Source organism: Eleginops maclovinus, chromosome 22, assembly GCF_036324505.1.
Source record: "Eleginops maclovinus isolate JMC-PN-2008 ecotype Puerto Natales chromosome 22, JC_Emac_rtc_rv5, whole genome shotgun sequence".
Classification (NCBI taxonomy): Eukaryota; Metazoa; Chordata; class Actinopteri; order Perciformes; family Eleginopidae; genus Eleginops; species Eleginops maclovinus.
The window spans coordinates 5,486,907-5,504,459 of NC_086370.1; the positions used below are offsets into that span (position 1 = coordinate 5,486,907).

The window sequence follows — 17,553 nt, forward strand, 5'->3', positions numbered from 1 at the left end:
GAAATGACTTCCGTTGCAACTTTTCAAAATAAAACAACTTCACGAACAAAAATATTTAAGAGCACATGTTTATTTTCCATTTAACATACTATACGACCCTAGAAGACAAGATGGTTTGGGTAAGAGAATTTTTACATCGTGCGACTCTTTTTTGTTTTTGTAAAGCACTTTAAATTGCCCTGTTTTTGTATGCTATATAAATAAACTTGCCGTTTCTTTCTAATAATTGTTTTTCTTCGATTCATTCGCCAGTGAAACTTAGTCAAGGCAGTTAACCACCACGTTAAATGCAGTAAAAGTGATCAAAAATATTACTCATAACCATAATAGCCACATTTGGCCACATTATGACAATTGGTCTGATAAAAACTAACTTCCGATATTTAATCTGGTCTAATTCCACATTGCTGCCACGTTCGACACGATGACTACATTTAAATGCAGTTTTGACATGCAGCAGCACTTCATTCATGAATATTGTTAGCGTAAAATTCCATGCTTTTATTTGAAGGTTAAACCCGCCTTACTTCCGGGAGGTTTCTTCTTCTAACTGGCTCTTGATGCTACTGCCTCCTTCCCCCCGAAGAACTGCAAAGGAACAAAATCAAACTGCATTAACTTCCATATCACGTGTCCCGCCTGGGGAAAAAAGTTACAAATCCCTCTACAAAGCTGGAGGGTTGGCTCCAGTTCCGATAAACTACAACAAACTGAGATGCCCTTTTGAACAATTAAGATTAAGACCATGTAGTTTATGTTTTAAGAGCATGATAATCTCCAATCAGCAAACCTAAACGCAGTAAATAAAGGGCAATTGTACATCAATGAGATAGAAGCATTTTTTATTTATGAGTTGGGGATAGCACTGCTTAATATAACCCTTACGCATGGTATTGTATGTCTACTTTCTAGCAATCGTATTTATCTGATTATTGTAATATTTCAATTGAGTTCAGATGATTTTAAAAGATGCAATGTGATGTTTTAAAGAAATGGGAAGCATTTTTTCACCAGTAGGCTACTACCAAGTCCATAAAGTTGCAATCATAAATTGTAAAAAGAAAACATCTGCAATCTAGCACTATTATCAAAAGTGGATAAAGGAGAATTACAGTAAAAACTGAATTATGTTGAAGAACTTGTATTTATGTAGAGGAAAAAATACAAATACTAAATATGAAAAACTTGACAAAATGCAATACTACTTTTACTAAGTCATGACTTTTCCATCTTTGTAGTTGGAAGAAAAAGCTAAAAAAAAAAGAAAATCCAAATGAGACACGAGGACATGTGGAAACTGTCATTGGGAGTCATCTTCAGTTTACTGAAACTTGTACATTTTATTAGATGTTACCCTTTCATTCTAAGGCAGGAGATGATAGGGGTGAGATAAAATAATCCCCTCTTAACTTAAAGGTCCCCTATTATGCAAAATGCCCTTTTTGCTGTCTTTTCTACATAAATATGTGTCCCTGGTGTGTAAGGAGACTCAAAAATTGTCAGAAAATACAACCCCAGATTTGCTGCCGATTCAAGGTTTCAAGGTTCCCAGATTTGCTGCCGATATAACGTCATATCAGAAATGTGGGCTCCTTTACATTGAACTCCTGGCAAAATCCAGGCCACGTGACACGTCCCAACCTATCGTCCACATTATACAGTCGAGCTGAATCCCCTCCGCAGCACCTCTGTGTGTTCAGCAGGATGTCTGCAGGAGGGACTTAGAGTTGATGTAATACATATAATGTCACTGTTCTAGTGGTAAACACTGAGCAGTGTTTCAGAAATAATGCTGTATATGTTTTGGAACATAACAAGGCGTTTAATCACGGCAGCGTTTAGCTGAGTTTCTCCGTTAAGCAGCGTACACCGCTCCGTTGACGCTTGCCAGTGGGCATGTCTGGCGCTTGGGGTTAACGCGACCAACAACCAATCACATTAATCTCCCGCCCTGGACACACATACACGCGGTTTGATTGATTAGCGCTTGTACTGGCGTATTTGCATACGCGGGATTTGATTGGTTGGCGCTTCCATCGATGCTTGAAAAGTTGAACTTTTCTCAACTTTCAACTTGCGAAGCAACGGAACCACAATGCAGTTTGGAAATGCTTGACGTCACCCCATTCAGAGTGAATGGGAAGGTGCGTCAAGCATCAACAATGGAACCGTGTGGATGGCCCGTTAGAAACTTCTCTGTTCAAGCATAGAGCTCCATGCACTCCAAAGGGGCGTGGCCAGCAGCAGCTCATTTGCATGAAAGGGAAAGTCACAGAATCAGCACTTACGAAAACGGGGCTGAAACAGAGGGATAGTGGACATGCTAAAATGCATGATCTGTTTCGTATTTTGAGCAAAACACGTCAAAGACATGACATGTTTTTTTAATATATTTGAGACCTATAATATATGCCATAAAAGAGCATAATAGGAGACCTTTAAACCACTTTGAGACAAATTCCTTAAATGTTGTCGCCTCCTAAAGTACAAACTGTGAACAAGCACTTCACAAATAAAAAATGGGACACAATATTGCTCTTTAAAAGGACACATTCGCGCTATAAGCAAAACATTCCAGAAGTGTACAGTGTGCTATGTCTTAAACATAATAATATCCTTTTCATGCACATCTGTTTTTTTCACCATGTGAATGCCTTAATTCTGAAACTTAGGATACCTGATAAGTGAGATAAATGTCATCGTGTGGAGCTTTGGTTAAAATTGTCTGTTTCCTCAGAATCTGCAAAATCCACAGACGGTCTGCAGCAGCGCCGGCCGCTCCCCCCCTGTCTGAACGGAGCAAAGCGCAGCCATTTTTTCACCACGTCGGCATACTGATGGTGTGTGGCCTCCTTACCCACCGGTGTTCGTTTCAGAGCACCTAAAAGAAGAAGGTAAACGAGTTAGCAATTTCTATTGTAGCAATTTCAGGCTCAAACGTCTTGAAGACAACAGTTTTTACGTGTCTTCATATGAAATACGAATGTTATTAGCCAGGATACTTTTAAATGTATCCTAGTCCATAACATTTTTTTTGTACTCATATTTTGGAATGCCATTTTCATTGTTGGAATCAAACTATAGAGCTAATAAAGAAAAGCACAAACTGAAGAATGTGTGGTTTAACTGGCTTCATTTACTATTTGACCTGGTTGGACCTCCACATCAGAAGGTGGCAACCCTTACATTAAATTGATAAATGTGTTTAAATTTAGCAAAAGGAATGGGCTAAAGAAATAGGGTTAAAGTTATAGCCTGCAGCTAACTAACTGACACATATTACTATCATTTATCACCAGTGGCGGGCCGTGCATTTCACACCTAGGCCTTCAGTGATGTCCTACACAGTCCTACCTGAATTATTCCACCTCTTAATACCATCATTATGAAGCCATGGCTCTAGAAACTATACATTTAGACAGAAACGCAGTATAACCGGGCGTTGCATCAACTTAACATAGTCAAGTACAACAGAGTTGTATTAATATTTCCGAAGCATTTATAATCAATACATCAGCATTTACAGTTAACTTAATTAATCAGATTATCTGACAAACCGCTCCTTGACACCTGTGTCTGTCACATAACGCAGGACAAGTGCCAGCTGTGCTACATTACCCACGTCTGACGTCTCGTCCACCATAACAGCGACAAAGGGTGCTTTGTAATCTTCATTTTGATCTCTTCTCCCATCACTTCAGCAATAGCATAAATCAGGTCGTTTTGTATTTTGCCTGACGTCCCAGTAAACACTTTGTTTGTGGACAGGTGGTAACGCAAATCTGTGTTGTTCTCAGCAAGAAAAGAAAGAAGCTCCACGTAGTTTCCTCTGTTTCTGGACTCTGCGCTTTCATCGTGTCCCCTAAATGAAAGTGTCTGTTTAGTGTTTACCCAAAAACAGGACACAACCAATCAGTGTTTTCAATATTTCCCTATTTTTGTTCACCCTTTCGTTGTGGAGCTCCGTTTCCCTGTGCACTTGTTCGTTGAGCTGTAGATCCACTCGGGTGTCCTCAAAGGTTTTCAAAAGCACCAGTGCTTGCAAGTGCCCAGCTGTGCTTTGGTGTCTCGTTATTGCCTTGGTTAGACAACTCAAGTTTGCAAATCCAGTGAGTCTCCAAACACCAAATCGATCAGTTGCAAATAGCAGGCCATTCCCAGCAGTACAATTTGCAGTGCCTCTCGGAGGCTGTGAGCCAGGGGTACCGCTCGTAGTTAGTGATTTGAAAGTGGCGGCCAAACCCTTTTGCCTGCTGTGCTAGGCTCGCTAGCGTTGGAGTTGGTCGTTCCCTTCTCAAGATGTGTAACTTTTCTTGAAAAGTTCTTCCTCAAAATGGCGTTGTAAATATATCTGCGACCAAATCGATCTCCTCTCCTCCTTCAGCCATTGTGGGTTGAAAAAAAATAGCTTGTAGAAATCTACACAAATTAGCTCACTCAAGTTCTAGTTCAGTTTGCTAGCTCTGCCCATAGACTGTATGGCTCTGCCTACTGCCTAGCTCTGCCTCTCAATAGTGCGTATCCAATCAGAAGACGTGCACGTGCTAACGTTAGCGTACGCCTGCTAGCTGGCCCGTTGTCGCCAACTCAAAATCTGATTGGTTAGCGCCACAGTTTTGTTTGCGTTCACTTTAAGCTACAGGCCCCCGCAATGTTGATTCTGAAGGCCTAAGGGCAGATTTCTTTGACCCTAGCAACACATTATGGCTGAAATATGATTGGATAAAAGCTCTAACATAAAGGCCAGCCCTCCAAATCTCGTTCTGAGGCTGGAAGCAGTGCAACCAAGAGGAAAGCTATAAAATGAAGAGAATAGACTATGGGGAATAATTTAATACGTATTTGTGGAAAAAATATATCAAAATTAAATGTATATTCTGATGATGTTTAGGCCAGCAGAGAAGGCCTTGCTGCCACCACTGTTTATCACCCATGGATAATATATAAGAAGCATGTGTCGTCATTGGTGTGTCGATTTCTGTTCGGAAGCTGACAATGCAATAATGTTGGTTGTTTTTCATTTTATGAGTCATATAAATGACTAAGAGCCATACTGTATACTGTATGTAACTTCGGCCATCTTATATTAAAGGAGCCCTATTATGCCCAGTTTCAGGTTCATATTTGTATTTAGTGCCTCTTCTGTGACATGTGTCCATGCTTTAATGTTCAAAAAGCTCTTTATTTTTCTCATACTGCCTGTGCTGCAACATCAGCAGGGGAGAGTGTGTGGGAGAGAATCTCCCTCTGGAGGGAGCCTTTGCATACCAGTAATATCCACAAAAACAACACACCACAGGAAAAAAGTAAAAACATGATAGGTCCTCTTAAGTAGATTGAGGTAGCAATGCCTACTCACAGAAGAGGACACCCTGGAGGCGAGTGTTCCTGAAGCTTCTCTTCCGTCCTCGACCCACCCAGTTGAGCTCAGAGCCGACAGCGAATGTAAACACAGACTGCATCAGACGTCTCACCGCGTCGTCAACCGTAGCCCCGCCCATCCGCGAGAGGTAAGAAACCTTGAATTAGGACAAGGCATCAACATCACAGTATGCCCTGAGCATTCACACAGCAGGATGATCAAGCATCACATTACATGTTATTTTAACTACCATTCTCTTTTGAGTTCCTGTTTCTTCCAGCTGTCTCTCCATCTCATCCAGCTGCTCAAGGGTCCTCAGGGGGAGATCCATGTCCAGATCCTCTACATCCTCTTCCTCGTAGCTGGTTTGACCCTGCAGTCTGGCCTGAAGATCCTTCAGCACCGCCCACTGCCTCTGCTGCTCCTCTTTGATTTCCACCAGTAGGGCGATGATCTTCCTTTGAGCAGCAGTCTCTAGAGAAGAATAGTTGGAGGGAAGTTGACCTGTTTTTCACTGAAATGAGTACTGTTGGAGTTCCGTGGTAGTAAACCTGTTTGCTGTGAGATACGCCACTGGTGTTCCAACAGCGGGGAAGATTCAAGTCAGGATCTGAGATTAAACTCAGAATTTTTTGAAACAACTCAGAATTCTGAGCCAACAGTATGCATTCTGAAAACAATTCTGACTTTAATATCAGAATTATTATTTAAAGCTCAAAACAAAGAAAGAAAATCAACGTTTGTTCCGCATATCGAAATATAGGTGGATATTTTGTTACATTGTCACAAAGATTTACAGATTTGGGATATTTGTTAATATATATTTTATTACATTTCTAGGCATTAACACTTGCACTACTATGGAAATGACAGTTTCGAAGATATTATTGATCAAATCTCTTCAGTCTAATTTTATTATCCGAGTCAATTCTTATAATTTCAGTATACGTTTATTTATTCAAAAAGGTGAGCATGCATTACATTTGATTTACTATGTGCTTTTTTAAGGGCATAATAATAAATAATAAACATAATGTCTTGCAAATATAATACAGTAAAACATGTTTTTTGAGAATAAAATAAATTGTTGCCTTAAATACTTCAAAGCACACATGTTCAAGTGCACTTGCAGCTTTAAGGACAGACAACAAAAAACTATTCCAGGGTTTTGCAGTCAGTGCCCGTCTACCTGTGGATGGGGCAGAAAGCTCAGCTCCAGAGCCACAGGAAAGCGTTGGCTCTTCCCCGAAACTAACGCCCCCTCGCCGGGGTTCGTCTGGGAACTCTTCCCCTGAGCGTCTGGAGACTCGTTCAGTCAGACTGTGGATCTCACCAGCACACAGCCTCTGCTGGAGGGTTTCCCGATCAATGTCTGCCATATGTTTGTTCACTAAACCCTCCTCTCGTCGTTGCACCGGCCAGTTGTGGTTATCCCCATTATCGTGCTCCATTTAACTTTTTTCTAAACGTTCCCAAAACCTGTACAAACCGTTTAAAAACGTTTCTTGGCTCTCTTCTAGCGAAAGAAGCGGAAGAAAAGGAATTTCCAATATCACGTTGTACAAACGTCATCCAAATGTTGAAAGAACATTGGGAGCGACTACCGAACTACGTTTCCCACAAGGCAACAGTAGCGCGGATTGGACCAATACGTACAGTTGTAGTTTTGTGAGACACATCCACAGCAACAAGTAAATAGTTTCCTACAAAAACACTTCAAGAGAGAGAACACATCCGTACTTAAGTTTAGAGAGTGTAGTCTTTACATCTTCGGGGAATGTGGTGTCTTTTCCCGCAAATATATTGCATTTGATTTTATGAAACCTATCAACATGCTTTTTTCCTATTTGTTTTACGTTTACTTCCGTTTGTCAAGGAAAACCCCTCTGACCTCCTCCCACCCCTTCCCGATTGTGCACTTGGTTGGGTCGAAATCATTTCTGTTGCTTGTTTTTGAATGATTTGTTCATTAATGTCTGTGTGAATAAACCAGGGACTAATATACAGAATGTTTTTCAACAGGATGTAAAACCTTTTACTACCCAAGTTAGAACTCGAGGTTTATAATTGTAATGCCTAAAGTGACAAAACATTGTACACACGAGTTATTAATGGGAATATAATAATCTAAGTTCTCCTAGATGCCCACTAGATGGCAGTATTACATCACAAAATGCAATCAGTTACATTTTGACGAGTTTTGGGAGAAAGAATTTAGTATTGTCGGTGTACGATTAATGATGATTTTGCATAACATAAATAAATTAGGCTGGCAACCAATAACAACAACCTTTAGACTGGTGTGTATGTTAAACCTTAACTAAAACAGATCAGATCAATTTCTCAGTGTTTATTATTTATAGGTATATGGTTAAGTTAATATTTTCATTTGATTCTATAAACCACTGAAAACATTTCTCCCTAATTTTAAATACAAATATTGTCATTTAGATTAAAAAAACAGTGCTGTAATTGACCAACAAAGTCTTTATTGGAGAAAATAATGAAAAGTTATAATTAATATTGAGGTAAATATAAGTAGAGAGTATCTTCTTGTAATAATGCAATGAAAGTAGTTCAATTGGTTAACGGTTTAGAGATGTGATGATGGCACATTTTGTAAAGACGTTCATGGTTCATCAACGATGTATCCAAAATACTTTTCAGTTAATTCTTCTTTTTGTTATTGCATTTGATATTTATGTATCTGAAACCAAAAGTTACATTTTTTAATACTCAGATTAGGTTACGGATAACATTTCTTTTATTATTTAAGTAATTGTTACAGAAAACATTTTTAAAGTAACCCTCCCAACACTTACGACTTTGTACATAAAAGCTCCACATCCGTATTTATTGGATATTGGCAAAAACTAAAAATATGGCAAGGTAAAGCCAAAGCATAACACTTAAACAGGGAGTGTGTACAAGTATACAATTACCGTTTAGTGACAAATATAAGAGGTACTTGTCAGTCCTTTGAAGGAATTTCTGCATGCATGTGTGAGTTTGTATATCGAATAAAAACTTACCACAGGACAAGGTTTGTGTTTTCCTTAAGCAAAGACAACTTTATTAATGCTAAGGTAGCACAATAATCTCTCAAAATTACATTTAAAACATCTAAACACAAAGTAAACCTATCTGTTGAAAAGTTTTCTTGTGTATGAAGAGGTAAAGCTTGGATACATAGAATAACGTATCGTCTGCAAACACTCGCACTCTCTAGCTCTTATATCCCATACTAGCAACCGCATGCAGTCATCTAGGATATCCAGTTCAAACTAAATCCAGTGCCATCTAAAAAAACTGCATTGAACCCTAATCCCAATATACATTAAGATTTACTTTAAATTATTTATCATATTGAAATATCTCCATGCGAGTAAACAAAGGACAATAGCTTCAGAGGTCTCAAACACATCAAAGGGGGGTACAAAGGGCACCTAGGATCTATGAAAATATATTCAACAGATATACAGGTTGAGACAAAAAATATATAAATACATTTACACCTATCTATATACAGTATGTACATCAGCAATATCACCCATGTGAATATCACAAAAAAGATTAAGAAATCTCCTACACAAGACACCTCTTTCCAAAATGTGAGCCTCTTTGTGATAGTTTGGTTGGTTTTTCAAAGATCCTATGTTTCGGTACAAACAATGATTAGCAGCAAATAATGTATTCGACCGAATCATCTGTACCATCAATTGTTAAGTGGTAAAGTGCGTGATACAAATATTTCTGAAAAAATGCCCTGTGGTGTACTGATAACACTTCAACACGTGAAAGGATGACGATGCCTTGTAACCAGTGTTGTTTCAGCCAGCGTAGTGTATAATAAAGTGAGTATCTGTTAATATGCTAGGAATAGCTAGGAATGCTACATGCTTAAACACAGACTGTCTCGAAACTAAACTTTGAACAGTCATCAGCATTATGGGTTTCAAAAGATATACATTTTGTTTTATTGGTCCCATGGCTTCCAAACATAATATATGATGCCTATAGAGTGGTGCAGGGATGACGTATTGTTGTAGGCTGACCCGGAAGTTTGCATCGCAAAAGGCTCCCGTCACAAAAATCAATGGGATTTAAACATTGATTTTTGGAATATTTAAGAAAATAAAATATTTGGCCAAAACAGCTTCATGATACTTTGTTCAGTAGGATATTGTCCACACATCATCATCACTTTGTGATTTTTAAATTGAATTCAATCAGCAGTAATAAAAAGCTAATGTTATGACGCATAAAAGCTTCGGACATTCATGAGTGGGGCATCTACCGGCGTATTTTAAGTTGTTGAACAAAACATGAAAATCTCTTCAGCTTGTGTTGACAACAGATCTTATTTCAGACTTCTCACCAAAGAACAGGTTAAAACATTTAACCTAAACATTTACTTCGAGACGAGGGACCCACGAGTGGTAAAATGCCATTTGTATGTAGGACTCATTCCTGCACCACTCTATTATAAACTATAATTCACTTGGATTGAATGAATCATATAATCAGATATTTCAGGGTATGTATGGAAGGCCTTTTGAAACAAGAAGTTGTGATAATTCAATTTTTTATCTAAAATAACGTAATAATGAGTCAACATTTTAATAAAGTTATGTTACTTCAAAATTTGACTTGAGATGAGATGTATTACATAGAAAGGCTTAATAATGACGGAGTAACTTAAACCCTAAGAATGCAAGTCAAAATGTTTATATATTTAAAATATATATTCATCATTTTAAATGAGTATTGCATCATTCATCAAAAGGTTGACTTAATTTATCACAATTTTGACTACCTCATCATTTTTGAGTTCCCGTATCAAACTGTTGACTCATTAGCGTCTCATTATTTAACAACATTTCGTGTCCATCCTTTTTTTTCTGGCAGAAATGGGCTTCCATACATTTCCTCTGAAAATCAGAAACTCCACAAAACTTTTTCAAATAAAAGGAACAATTTGCATACCATCTCAGATTATTCCGTTTCACTGAAAATAGCACCAGATTAAATTGATATTTCAGAATAACTTTTGAATAAATCATTATAAAAAATGGGAAATTAGTTTGTATATTTTAAGGCTCAAATTGAAAACTTCAAAACGTAGCTTCAGGACGACACTATAACCACAATCTACAGTATTTGAGAATAACTTAAATAATTCTGTGTCCCTTTATTATCTGATTATACTGTGTGGAAGAACTGACCATGGTAAGAATTGTAGGGCTCCATGTGTTAATAACAGTCCTGTGATGATTGTGTGTATAGTCATAGTTACATATCTTCATTAGGAATGCTGTTACAGAGTCACATATTGACAGACATCATGTTAAACTCTATTATAAATTTGTCTTTGATCATTAAAGCCTCATATTTACACATTTATAAGCTCATAGTTATTGCATTACACAAGATTTGCGACACACGTAAACCCTGTTTCCCGTTCATAGCACTCTGCCTCTGTATAAATAAATGTGATATATGATATATTGACATAAAACATAAATTATTTGTACATTCGAAAGACAATATTTTCCCAGATCTTGTATTTTATAATACTCGTCAATAAATTAAACATTTCCCTGAAACAAATCAGACTTTTTTAGCAATTGTCTTCCATAAAAAAAAGGAAAAAACAGAAAAAGTAGAGCACTTCAAAACAGAGGAAATCTGACATTTTGAAGAATCCGATGAACAGTTCATTTCTGTGCTGGAAGTCTTTGAGGAATAGTGTGACTCCAGTAGTGGAATAAAAATCTTCTGCAGGGTTTCACGAACCACATTGTACATGCTCCAAAAAACTAGTAAGAATATTTATCTCAATTTTACCACAAACCTACCAAATCTGGACAAATCTAGACATTAGGCGTTACAAAATACAAAGAACTCCTGGATAAAAATAAAGTTGAACGCTCAACCTTTAAGTGTTAGAGCTGGAATAAAAGTCCTGATGCTTCGTATTGCATCTTTACCTCACGAGTGAAGCAGGAAATCCACCACAGAGGAAGTACCTCGAGCGACCTGTTTGAACTAATGCCACCACTGTTTTCAGTCTATTTGGTCGGCGTCTTCAAGAAGAGAAAAAAGCAGCAGTTCATCGTTCTGTCCCTTGGTGGCCGCGCACTCTACGACACCTCTCTGCAACAATCTCTCACAACATTTACTTCCTTTAAAACACAATACTTTCATAAAAACTGCTTCATTTTACAAGGATGCCATCCTTATAATCAGCACGCATCAGGAGAAACACTTAAAGTCTCCTAGTTCACGCTCTTCAGTGCAAGTTTGAATTTTTTTTTTTTAACATCCAAACACACAACATAAAAGTCATTGATAAAATCAACAAGACAAAATACCTTTTCGGGGAAATTGTGCTTGTTCGAACATGTGTGGTTGATTCCAACCAACTGGGTCCATAAATAAAACCTGCCCGGGTGCTTAGTGACCTCCAGAGGGGATATGTGCGAATGACATGAATAAATAATAAATATGATATCAAGGGGTATTTACAGAGGTGGTCTATTTACAGAAGGTAAAGATCTAAAAAGAAAATCTCCCCTTAAAGCTATTTAATTCCCAGTAAAAAATATAGAAGCTACGACTGTGATGCTATTGATGGTAAAGCTGGGGGAGGAAGTTTACTTTGGAAATTATTGGGCAAAATAATTCGACTTTATGTTTTTTTGTCTCCAGAAAAAGGCAAAAATACAGAGAACCAGATGCTGTTGTCGCTGCTAACGGCTAACTGCTTACGGCTAACGGCTTGTGTCCACAAAGCGCCTTTTGTTGAGCGCCAGCATCTTTTTTCAATTGTTTCCAATGAAGACAGAGCATATGTGATTGCTAGCAGCCACCTTGAGAAACCGTGTGTCTCTGACGGAAACTATTACAATAAAGGCCTGTTTGTTCGGATCGATCAGTCCGGCAAAGTCTCATCATGCAGCTCATTCATACAAAGCGTGAGAGCTAGCATCTTTCAGACTGGTGAAAAAAACATCAAATCAAACTAATATATAGTAGCTGAAAACAGACAATCAAATACAAAAGGTAGATGCTAGTCTGCCATAAAAAGTGGGATACATTACCAATAAATCGCTGTCATAGCATCAATAAAAAAACGGTGGGAGCGTTGTTTTGATGGAATGCTGGGGGGAGGCGCCTTTCTGTGTCGCGACATCTCAAAGAAGGTTAAAGTACTGTAGAGATATATAGAGAAAATGTTGGTGTTAATTAAATATTCTCTCAACCTACAGTACACTTTTTTTAATTCTGAGATTGAAGTCAGACCTCTGAAAAGGAAACTCAGAATGTTTTAATTTTTTCTCAGAACTGAAAAAAGGAATTTGACTTTTGGTCAGATCTCAAAAACAATTTCACACGTGGGCCCCAATCATGTTCTGTACACATCTCTGAATCACTTTGCCAACATTTTTCTAGCCTGAAAAACCAAATCCAAGAGGAGGATAAGGTGTAGTTTTTGACCTAACCGCTTAAATTAAAATACGCTGAGAGGGGTTTTATGCCCAATTTTCCCCAAAAGTATTCGGCCTACCCCAGCTTTCCTTTATAAAACACTGATTGGGTAATGCCCTGATTCTGTGTAGGGGTTTCTTAAAACGTTTCTCAAAACAGACTTGATTATGACCTCATGATGGAAATCAAATATATTCTTAAGATAATGGTGATTGAAAAACGGACCAATCTGCATACCATTTTCTGTTCCTTGCCTGAACATTTCACTAACTGTGTTTTAAAATCGTTATCTGAACCACAGCGCTAACCTACAACCTCCCACCTATTTACATCATTGCTTTTATAATTATTATTCTCATCTAGAAGATCTAAAGACCCACCTTTCCTCTCAGGAAAGGTTAGCAGCTAGTAAACATGACTACTTTCACACCTAAATACAGGGAGTTTCAAACTGAAGGTCCTCAGGTCAGAAGCAAGCACTAGTCGGACAAATGTTTTTTTTTTTTGTCGTGGCTCCTGTCTTCAGTGCTGTCCTGTGTGAGGCCAAGTCAGTCATTTCTATCTCAGCTGCTGAAAACCAATCCACACATCAGAGAAGCTCCAAATTGCACTGAGCAGAGAAAAGCCATCAAAAAAAAAGAAAAGCAGAGTGGGACGTCTTCTCATAAAAGAGAGCAAAAGCAGGAAAGTGAGTGTGTTCTAAATGGTATTTGCAAGTAATTCTTGCTGTTAAATATATTAAGAATCATACGTTCTAATCCTATCATCGGAATATCTTGGAATTCTTTGCAAACACCATTTCTATAGTGTATGTGTGTGTGTGTGTCTGTGTGTGTGTGTGTGTGTGTGTGTGTGTGTGTGTGTGTTAATCGTCGCGGCAGGTTGGCAGGTTGACGAAGGTGAAGATATTGTACTCAATAAGGCAGGAGACACACAGGAAGACGGAGTAGAGGAGGAGACACGTGAAACCCAGGCGCTTGTCCAAGGTCCACTTGTTGAGGTGAACTCCCAGGACCTGTACAGAGGGAGAGAGGCGGGGGGAGATAAAAAGTCAGATTAACAGATGAAAAGGCTGATGAAACAAACACATGGACAGAAATCTGAAATCTGTTATATCCCTTTCCCACGAGGCAGTTCCAGGGACAGTTCTAAGTGTTTTCACTGCAGCTATGCCGGCTCTCTGGCCAGGGAACTGGTTGAGCATGGGGCCAACTAATTGCTCGGCCAGTACCAAAAACCAAGAGCCATATACGTCAAAGGCTGGGCAGCAACGCAAACAGTGATGTCATGACGTGACATCACTCCGGTGCTGGTCAGCCGAAAAGCAAACTCGATCTTAAAGTTATTCCCAAGTTGAACTGTGAACCAAACTAGCCCCGGCACGAAACTAGAACGGAACTCATTTCAGTGGAAAAGGGGTATCAGAGGTAGTTGTGATAAGATGTCACAAACTCACAGTCATAAACACAGATGCCAGCAGGAGCCCGACGGAGAAGATCAGTCCTTTGCTGTTGATTTTGATCTGCAAAAATATCATGTGTGAGACATTAGTACTATAACATTAGGACGAAGGAAGAGGAAACGTAACAGAAAGTTTTATCCTCATACATTTCAGAATGCTGATTTGTTTTTCTCTCAGCTCCAGAGCTAGTTGTACGAGAGGATCATGGCCAAATATAAAATATGTCTTGAGTTCTGACTAAAAATGTTTGGATTCAGAATTCTGTCTTTTTCTCAGGATTCTGACTTCAAATTAAAAATGATCACCTTTGATCAGAACTCAATACATTGTATATTTTATATATCTTTTGTTGCAAAATCAATTCATTCTAGTGAGTCTTTGTACAATCCTGAGTAAACCTTACAACTGCTCCGACATTTCACTGTTATTGACAAATGATGGACGCTAATGTGCTTATTTATACAGTGCATTGCTTATTTAAAATGTACATTTGGATGTTGGATTTAAAAAAGTATGTACGTATATCTACAGAACGCAAGCTCTCTACAGTTGTGACAAGCAAAGAGAGACAGTAACAACTACGGATACTAATAACACCGTCAGAGCATAATACCACTGAACACTATTCATGCTTTTGTAAAGTATTATTTTTGGAAAAATGTATCAAATAACAGCTTAATTCTAAACCATTTTGTTTCCTTTGTGTTCATTGTTTGCTGCTTTTCAGTAAAAACCAGTAACTCAGCAACTTAACTCTTTTTCTCTTGTCTTTCTTTTTTTGATTCTTTTTATCATTCGTTGCAGATAACTGCATTGCACTTTTTATTTGTGCTAGTTCAGGTTTGACCATGAGGAGAGGGGGGTTTGAAGCACCTTGGGGAGTGTGCTACTTACATCAGAGCCGTAGGTGATAGCGAGGGTCTTCAGGGACCAGGGGAGCCCGAGCCCCACCAAAATGTCGAACACGTTACTGCCGATAGAGTTGGACACTGCCATGTCTCCCATTCCTGAACAGATACAGACACATTTGTAAGGAAAATAAGATAGAAAGAAACAGGAAAAGACAGTTACAGAGAGGGGGTTCGCCTCTGATAAATGGGAGGAAATAATCAACTAAGTTTAAATTATCCTCAAAGAACTTTACACTAATGAGAAAAATACCCCACGTTCCCTGGATATGTGGATGGAGACAGAAGCAATCGACCTGAGGATGCTAGATTAAGAATATTTTAACCTGTCACATACTTATGAAAGATGATAAGGTCCACATATAAAAAATAGTTTTGAGATTAGATTGTATTTACTTTATTCAACTCGATTTTTGAAATTGTTCTGACCAAAAGTGATTTTTGGGGGGGATTTGGGGTTAGGGTTAAGAGATTCAGGTCTGAGAAAGAGCTCATCATTCTGAAAACTAAATTTGAAGTTCTTAGAAAAGCATCCTTAAACAAGCAAGAAAAACTCATTTTCTCATCTTTTAAGCATTTTTAAACATGGCACACATTTCAACTTAATTAGTGACATTAATGGTTTCAGCCAATTCTTATTTGTTGTGTTTAATTTGATTATTTTAAACGCCCTTAAAGGATGTGAATTAACTAAGCATAAAAGAAAAACATTGAGTTGGTAACAGGGAGACAGGAAGTTACAATGCGGTGGGGTGGGGGAGCGGACTGCGTCAGGTTGGGACATGGGCAGGTTGATACGGGCGACAGCAGTGGATTTGCGAGCAAGACCCATCCAGAATCCTCAACCCCCCCCCCCCCCATACACACACAGAGCAGTTTAAATATTTGATAACAGGAAAAAGAATAAATACAGATGAAAGGATGGAGGAAGGGACCCTGTCAGGCTGTCTGCCCGCACCACCCCCCTTTTCTTTTACAGCCTCGCCACAGGGATGGATGGGGGACAGCGGAAAAAGCCCCTCCACACTCCCCCCACCCATCTCTATCTCTGTCATCTCCTCCCTCTCTGGCTCTTTGATACTGCATTCACTTTGATTCTGTTGTTTGGCTTCGATGGGCTGTTTGTGTGTGTGTTCGTTTGTGTTAAATGACAGTTTTGTAACCTGTTATTTGTGTGTGTGTGTGTGTGTGTGTGTGTGTGTGTGTGTGTGTGTGTGTGTGTGTGTGTGTGTGTGTGTGTGTGTGTCGGTTTACCTTGTCGTGCCACTATAAGGCTGGCCATGCAATCAGGGACGCTTGTGCCGGCTGCCAGGAAGGTGATGCCCATGATGACGTCCGGGATACCGAGTGTGAAGCCGATCACCGTCACCTGACAGAGGAAGGCAGACGCAGAATGTTACCGCTTGTCTTTTGGCAGGTGTGTTTCTTTCTATTAGGAAATAGAAATCAAAGCAAATGTTCATAGTGGCCAAACTGATGGTACTTTAACTTTCAGAAAACTAAGCCTAAGCTTAACTCCCATTGACTTACAGTGACCAAGAGAGATCTGTAACGTACATCAGCTGGCCAGGATGAACATGTGAATAGCCATTTATTTAAACCATTAAGTCGTACAAACTGTAAAATGCTTGAGTTATATTCCCTCTTATATGGAAAATGTAGTCTGGACGCTATATGGGCTCAGATCCCTGGATGATCAGGGTATTTTTTGTACTTGAGAGTTCATTTTGGTCACCGAGCAACCCACAAAAAAAATAAACAAAGCCCCGCCTCTAAAGCTGTATCCACTTCTCTCCAATACATCAATGGTTTTACAATGAACCAAGTTCCTAGACCACTGCGAGGATATCTTAGTTTGGACATAAAATTCAAGACCCTTTGTGAGGACCCCATGAAGTCACAGGAAGCAAGTAACACTTGACTGAGGGTTTATTGAGAGTAAATGACGGCATCAGTGCTGGTTATTTCTATCCAAATGACATGATTTATGCACTATTTTACTTTACGTTTCATTCTGAAAATTGTTTGTATTTTCAATAAACACCCTTGCACCTTGATAACACAGCATTAAATTACTAAAACACAGTAACACGGTCTAAAATGTATCGCGATCCAAACTTCCTTACTTCCAACATCTCACTCACATACTGTAGTTGGATAACTGTTATGGCCATTAGCATTGATGTGGTACGTCACCTGTCATAAATAATATCATATAGACCTTTAAAACACAATAATAGCAAACAGAAAACAAGCATAGTCGACATATATCAATATAGAAAAAAATGAGAAACAGGTGAATTCTTTTCAACAATATTCCACAACTATAT

General features: G+C 38.7%; 2 protein-coding genes across 3 annotated transcripts in view; both read right to left on the minus strand.

Annotated features, from left to right (window-relative positions):
• Positions 1-104: 104 nt before the first annotated feature.
• si:dkey-187a12.4 (uncharacterized) lies at positions 105-6,972 on the minus strand. Of its 2 annotated transcripts, XM_063875160.1 has the most exons (5): positions 6,552-6,972; positions 5,613-5,836; positions 5,360-5,519; positions 2,678-2,881; positions 105-588 (listed from the first exon to the last, which is right to left on the minus strand). In XM_063875160.1, exons 1-4 carry the CDS (start codon positions 6,811-6,813, stop codon positions 2,697-2,699), a joined length of 831 nt encoding a protein of 276 aa, XP_063731230.1. In that variant the 5' UTR covers positions 6,814-6,972; the 3' UTR covers positions 105-588; positions 2,678-2,696. The 2 variants fall into 2 exon arrangements, with proteins under 2 accessions (XP_063731230.1, XP_063731229.1); XM_063875159.1 differs by lacking the exon at positions 105-588 and having other exon boundaries at positions 1,299-2,881.
• A 5,080-nt stretch (positions 6,973-12,052) lies between these two features.
• The window catches only part of slc24a3 (solute carrier family 24 member 3), a 77,131-nt gene continuing 71,630 nt past the window's right edge, over positions 12,053-17,553 (minus strand). Inside the window, exons 14-17 of the mRNA XM_063875006.1 lie at positions 16,478-16,592; positions 15,210-15,322; positions 14,310-14,375; positions 12,053-13,868 (exon numbers count right to left, since the gene is read on the minus strand). Of these exons, the coding sequence (XP_063731076.1) occupies positions 13,719-13,868; positions 14,310-14,375; positions 15,210-15,322; positions 16,478-16,592 (444 nt within the window). The 3' untranslated portion in view covers positions 12,053-13,718. The remainder of the gene's footprint in view (positions 13,869-14,309; positions 14,376-15,209; positions 15,323-16,477; positions 16,593-17,553) is intronic.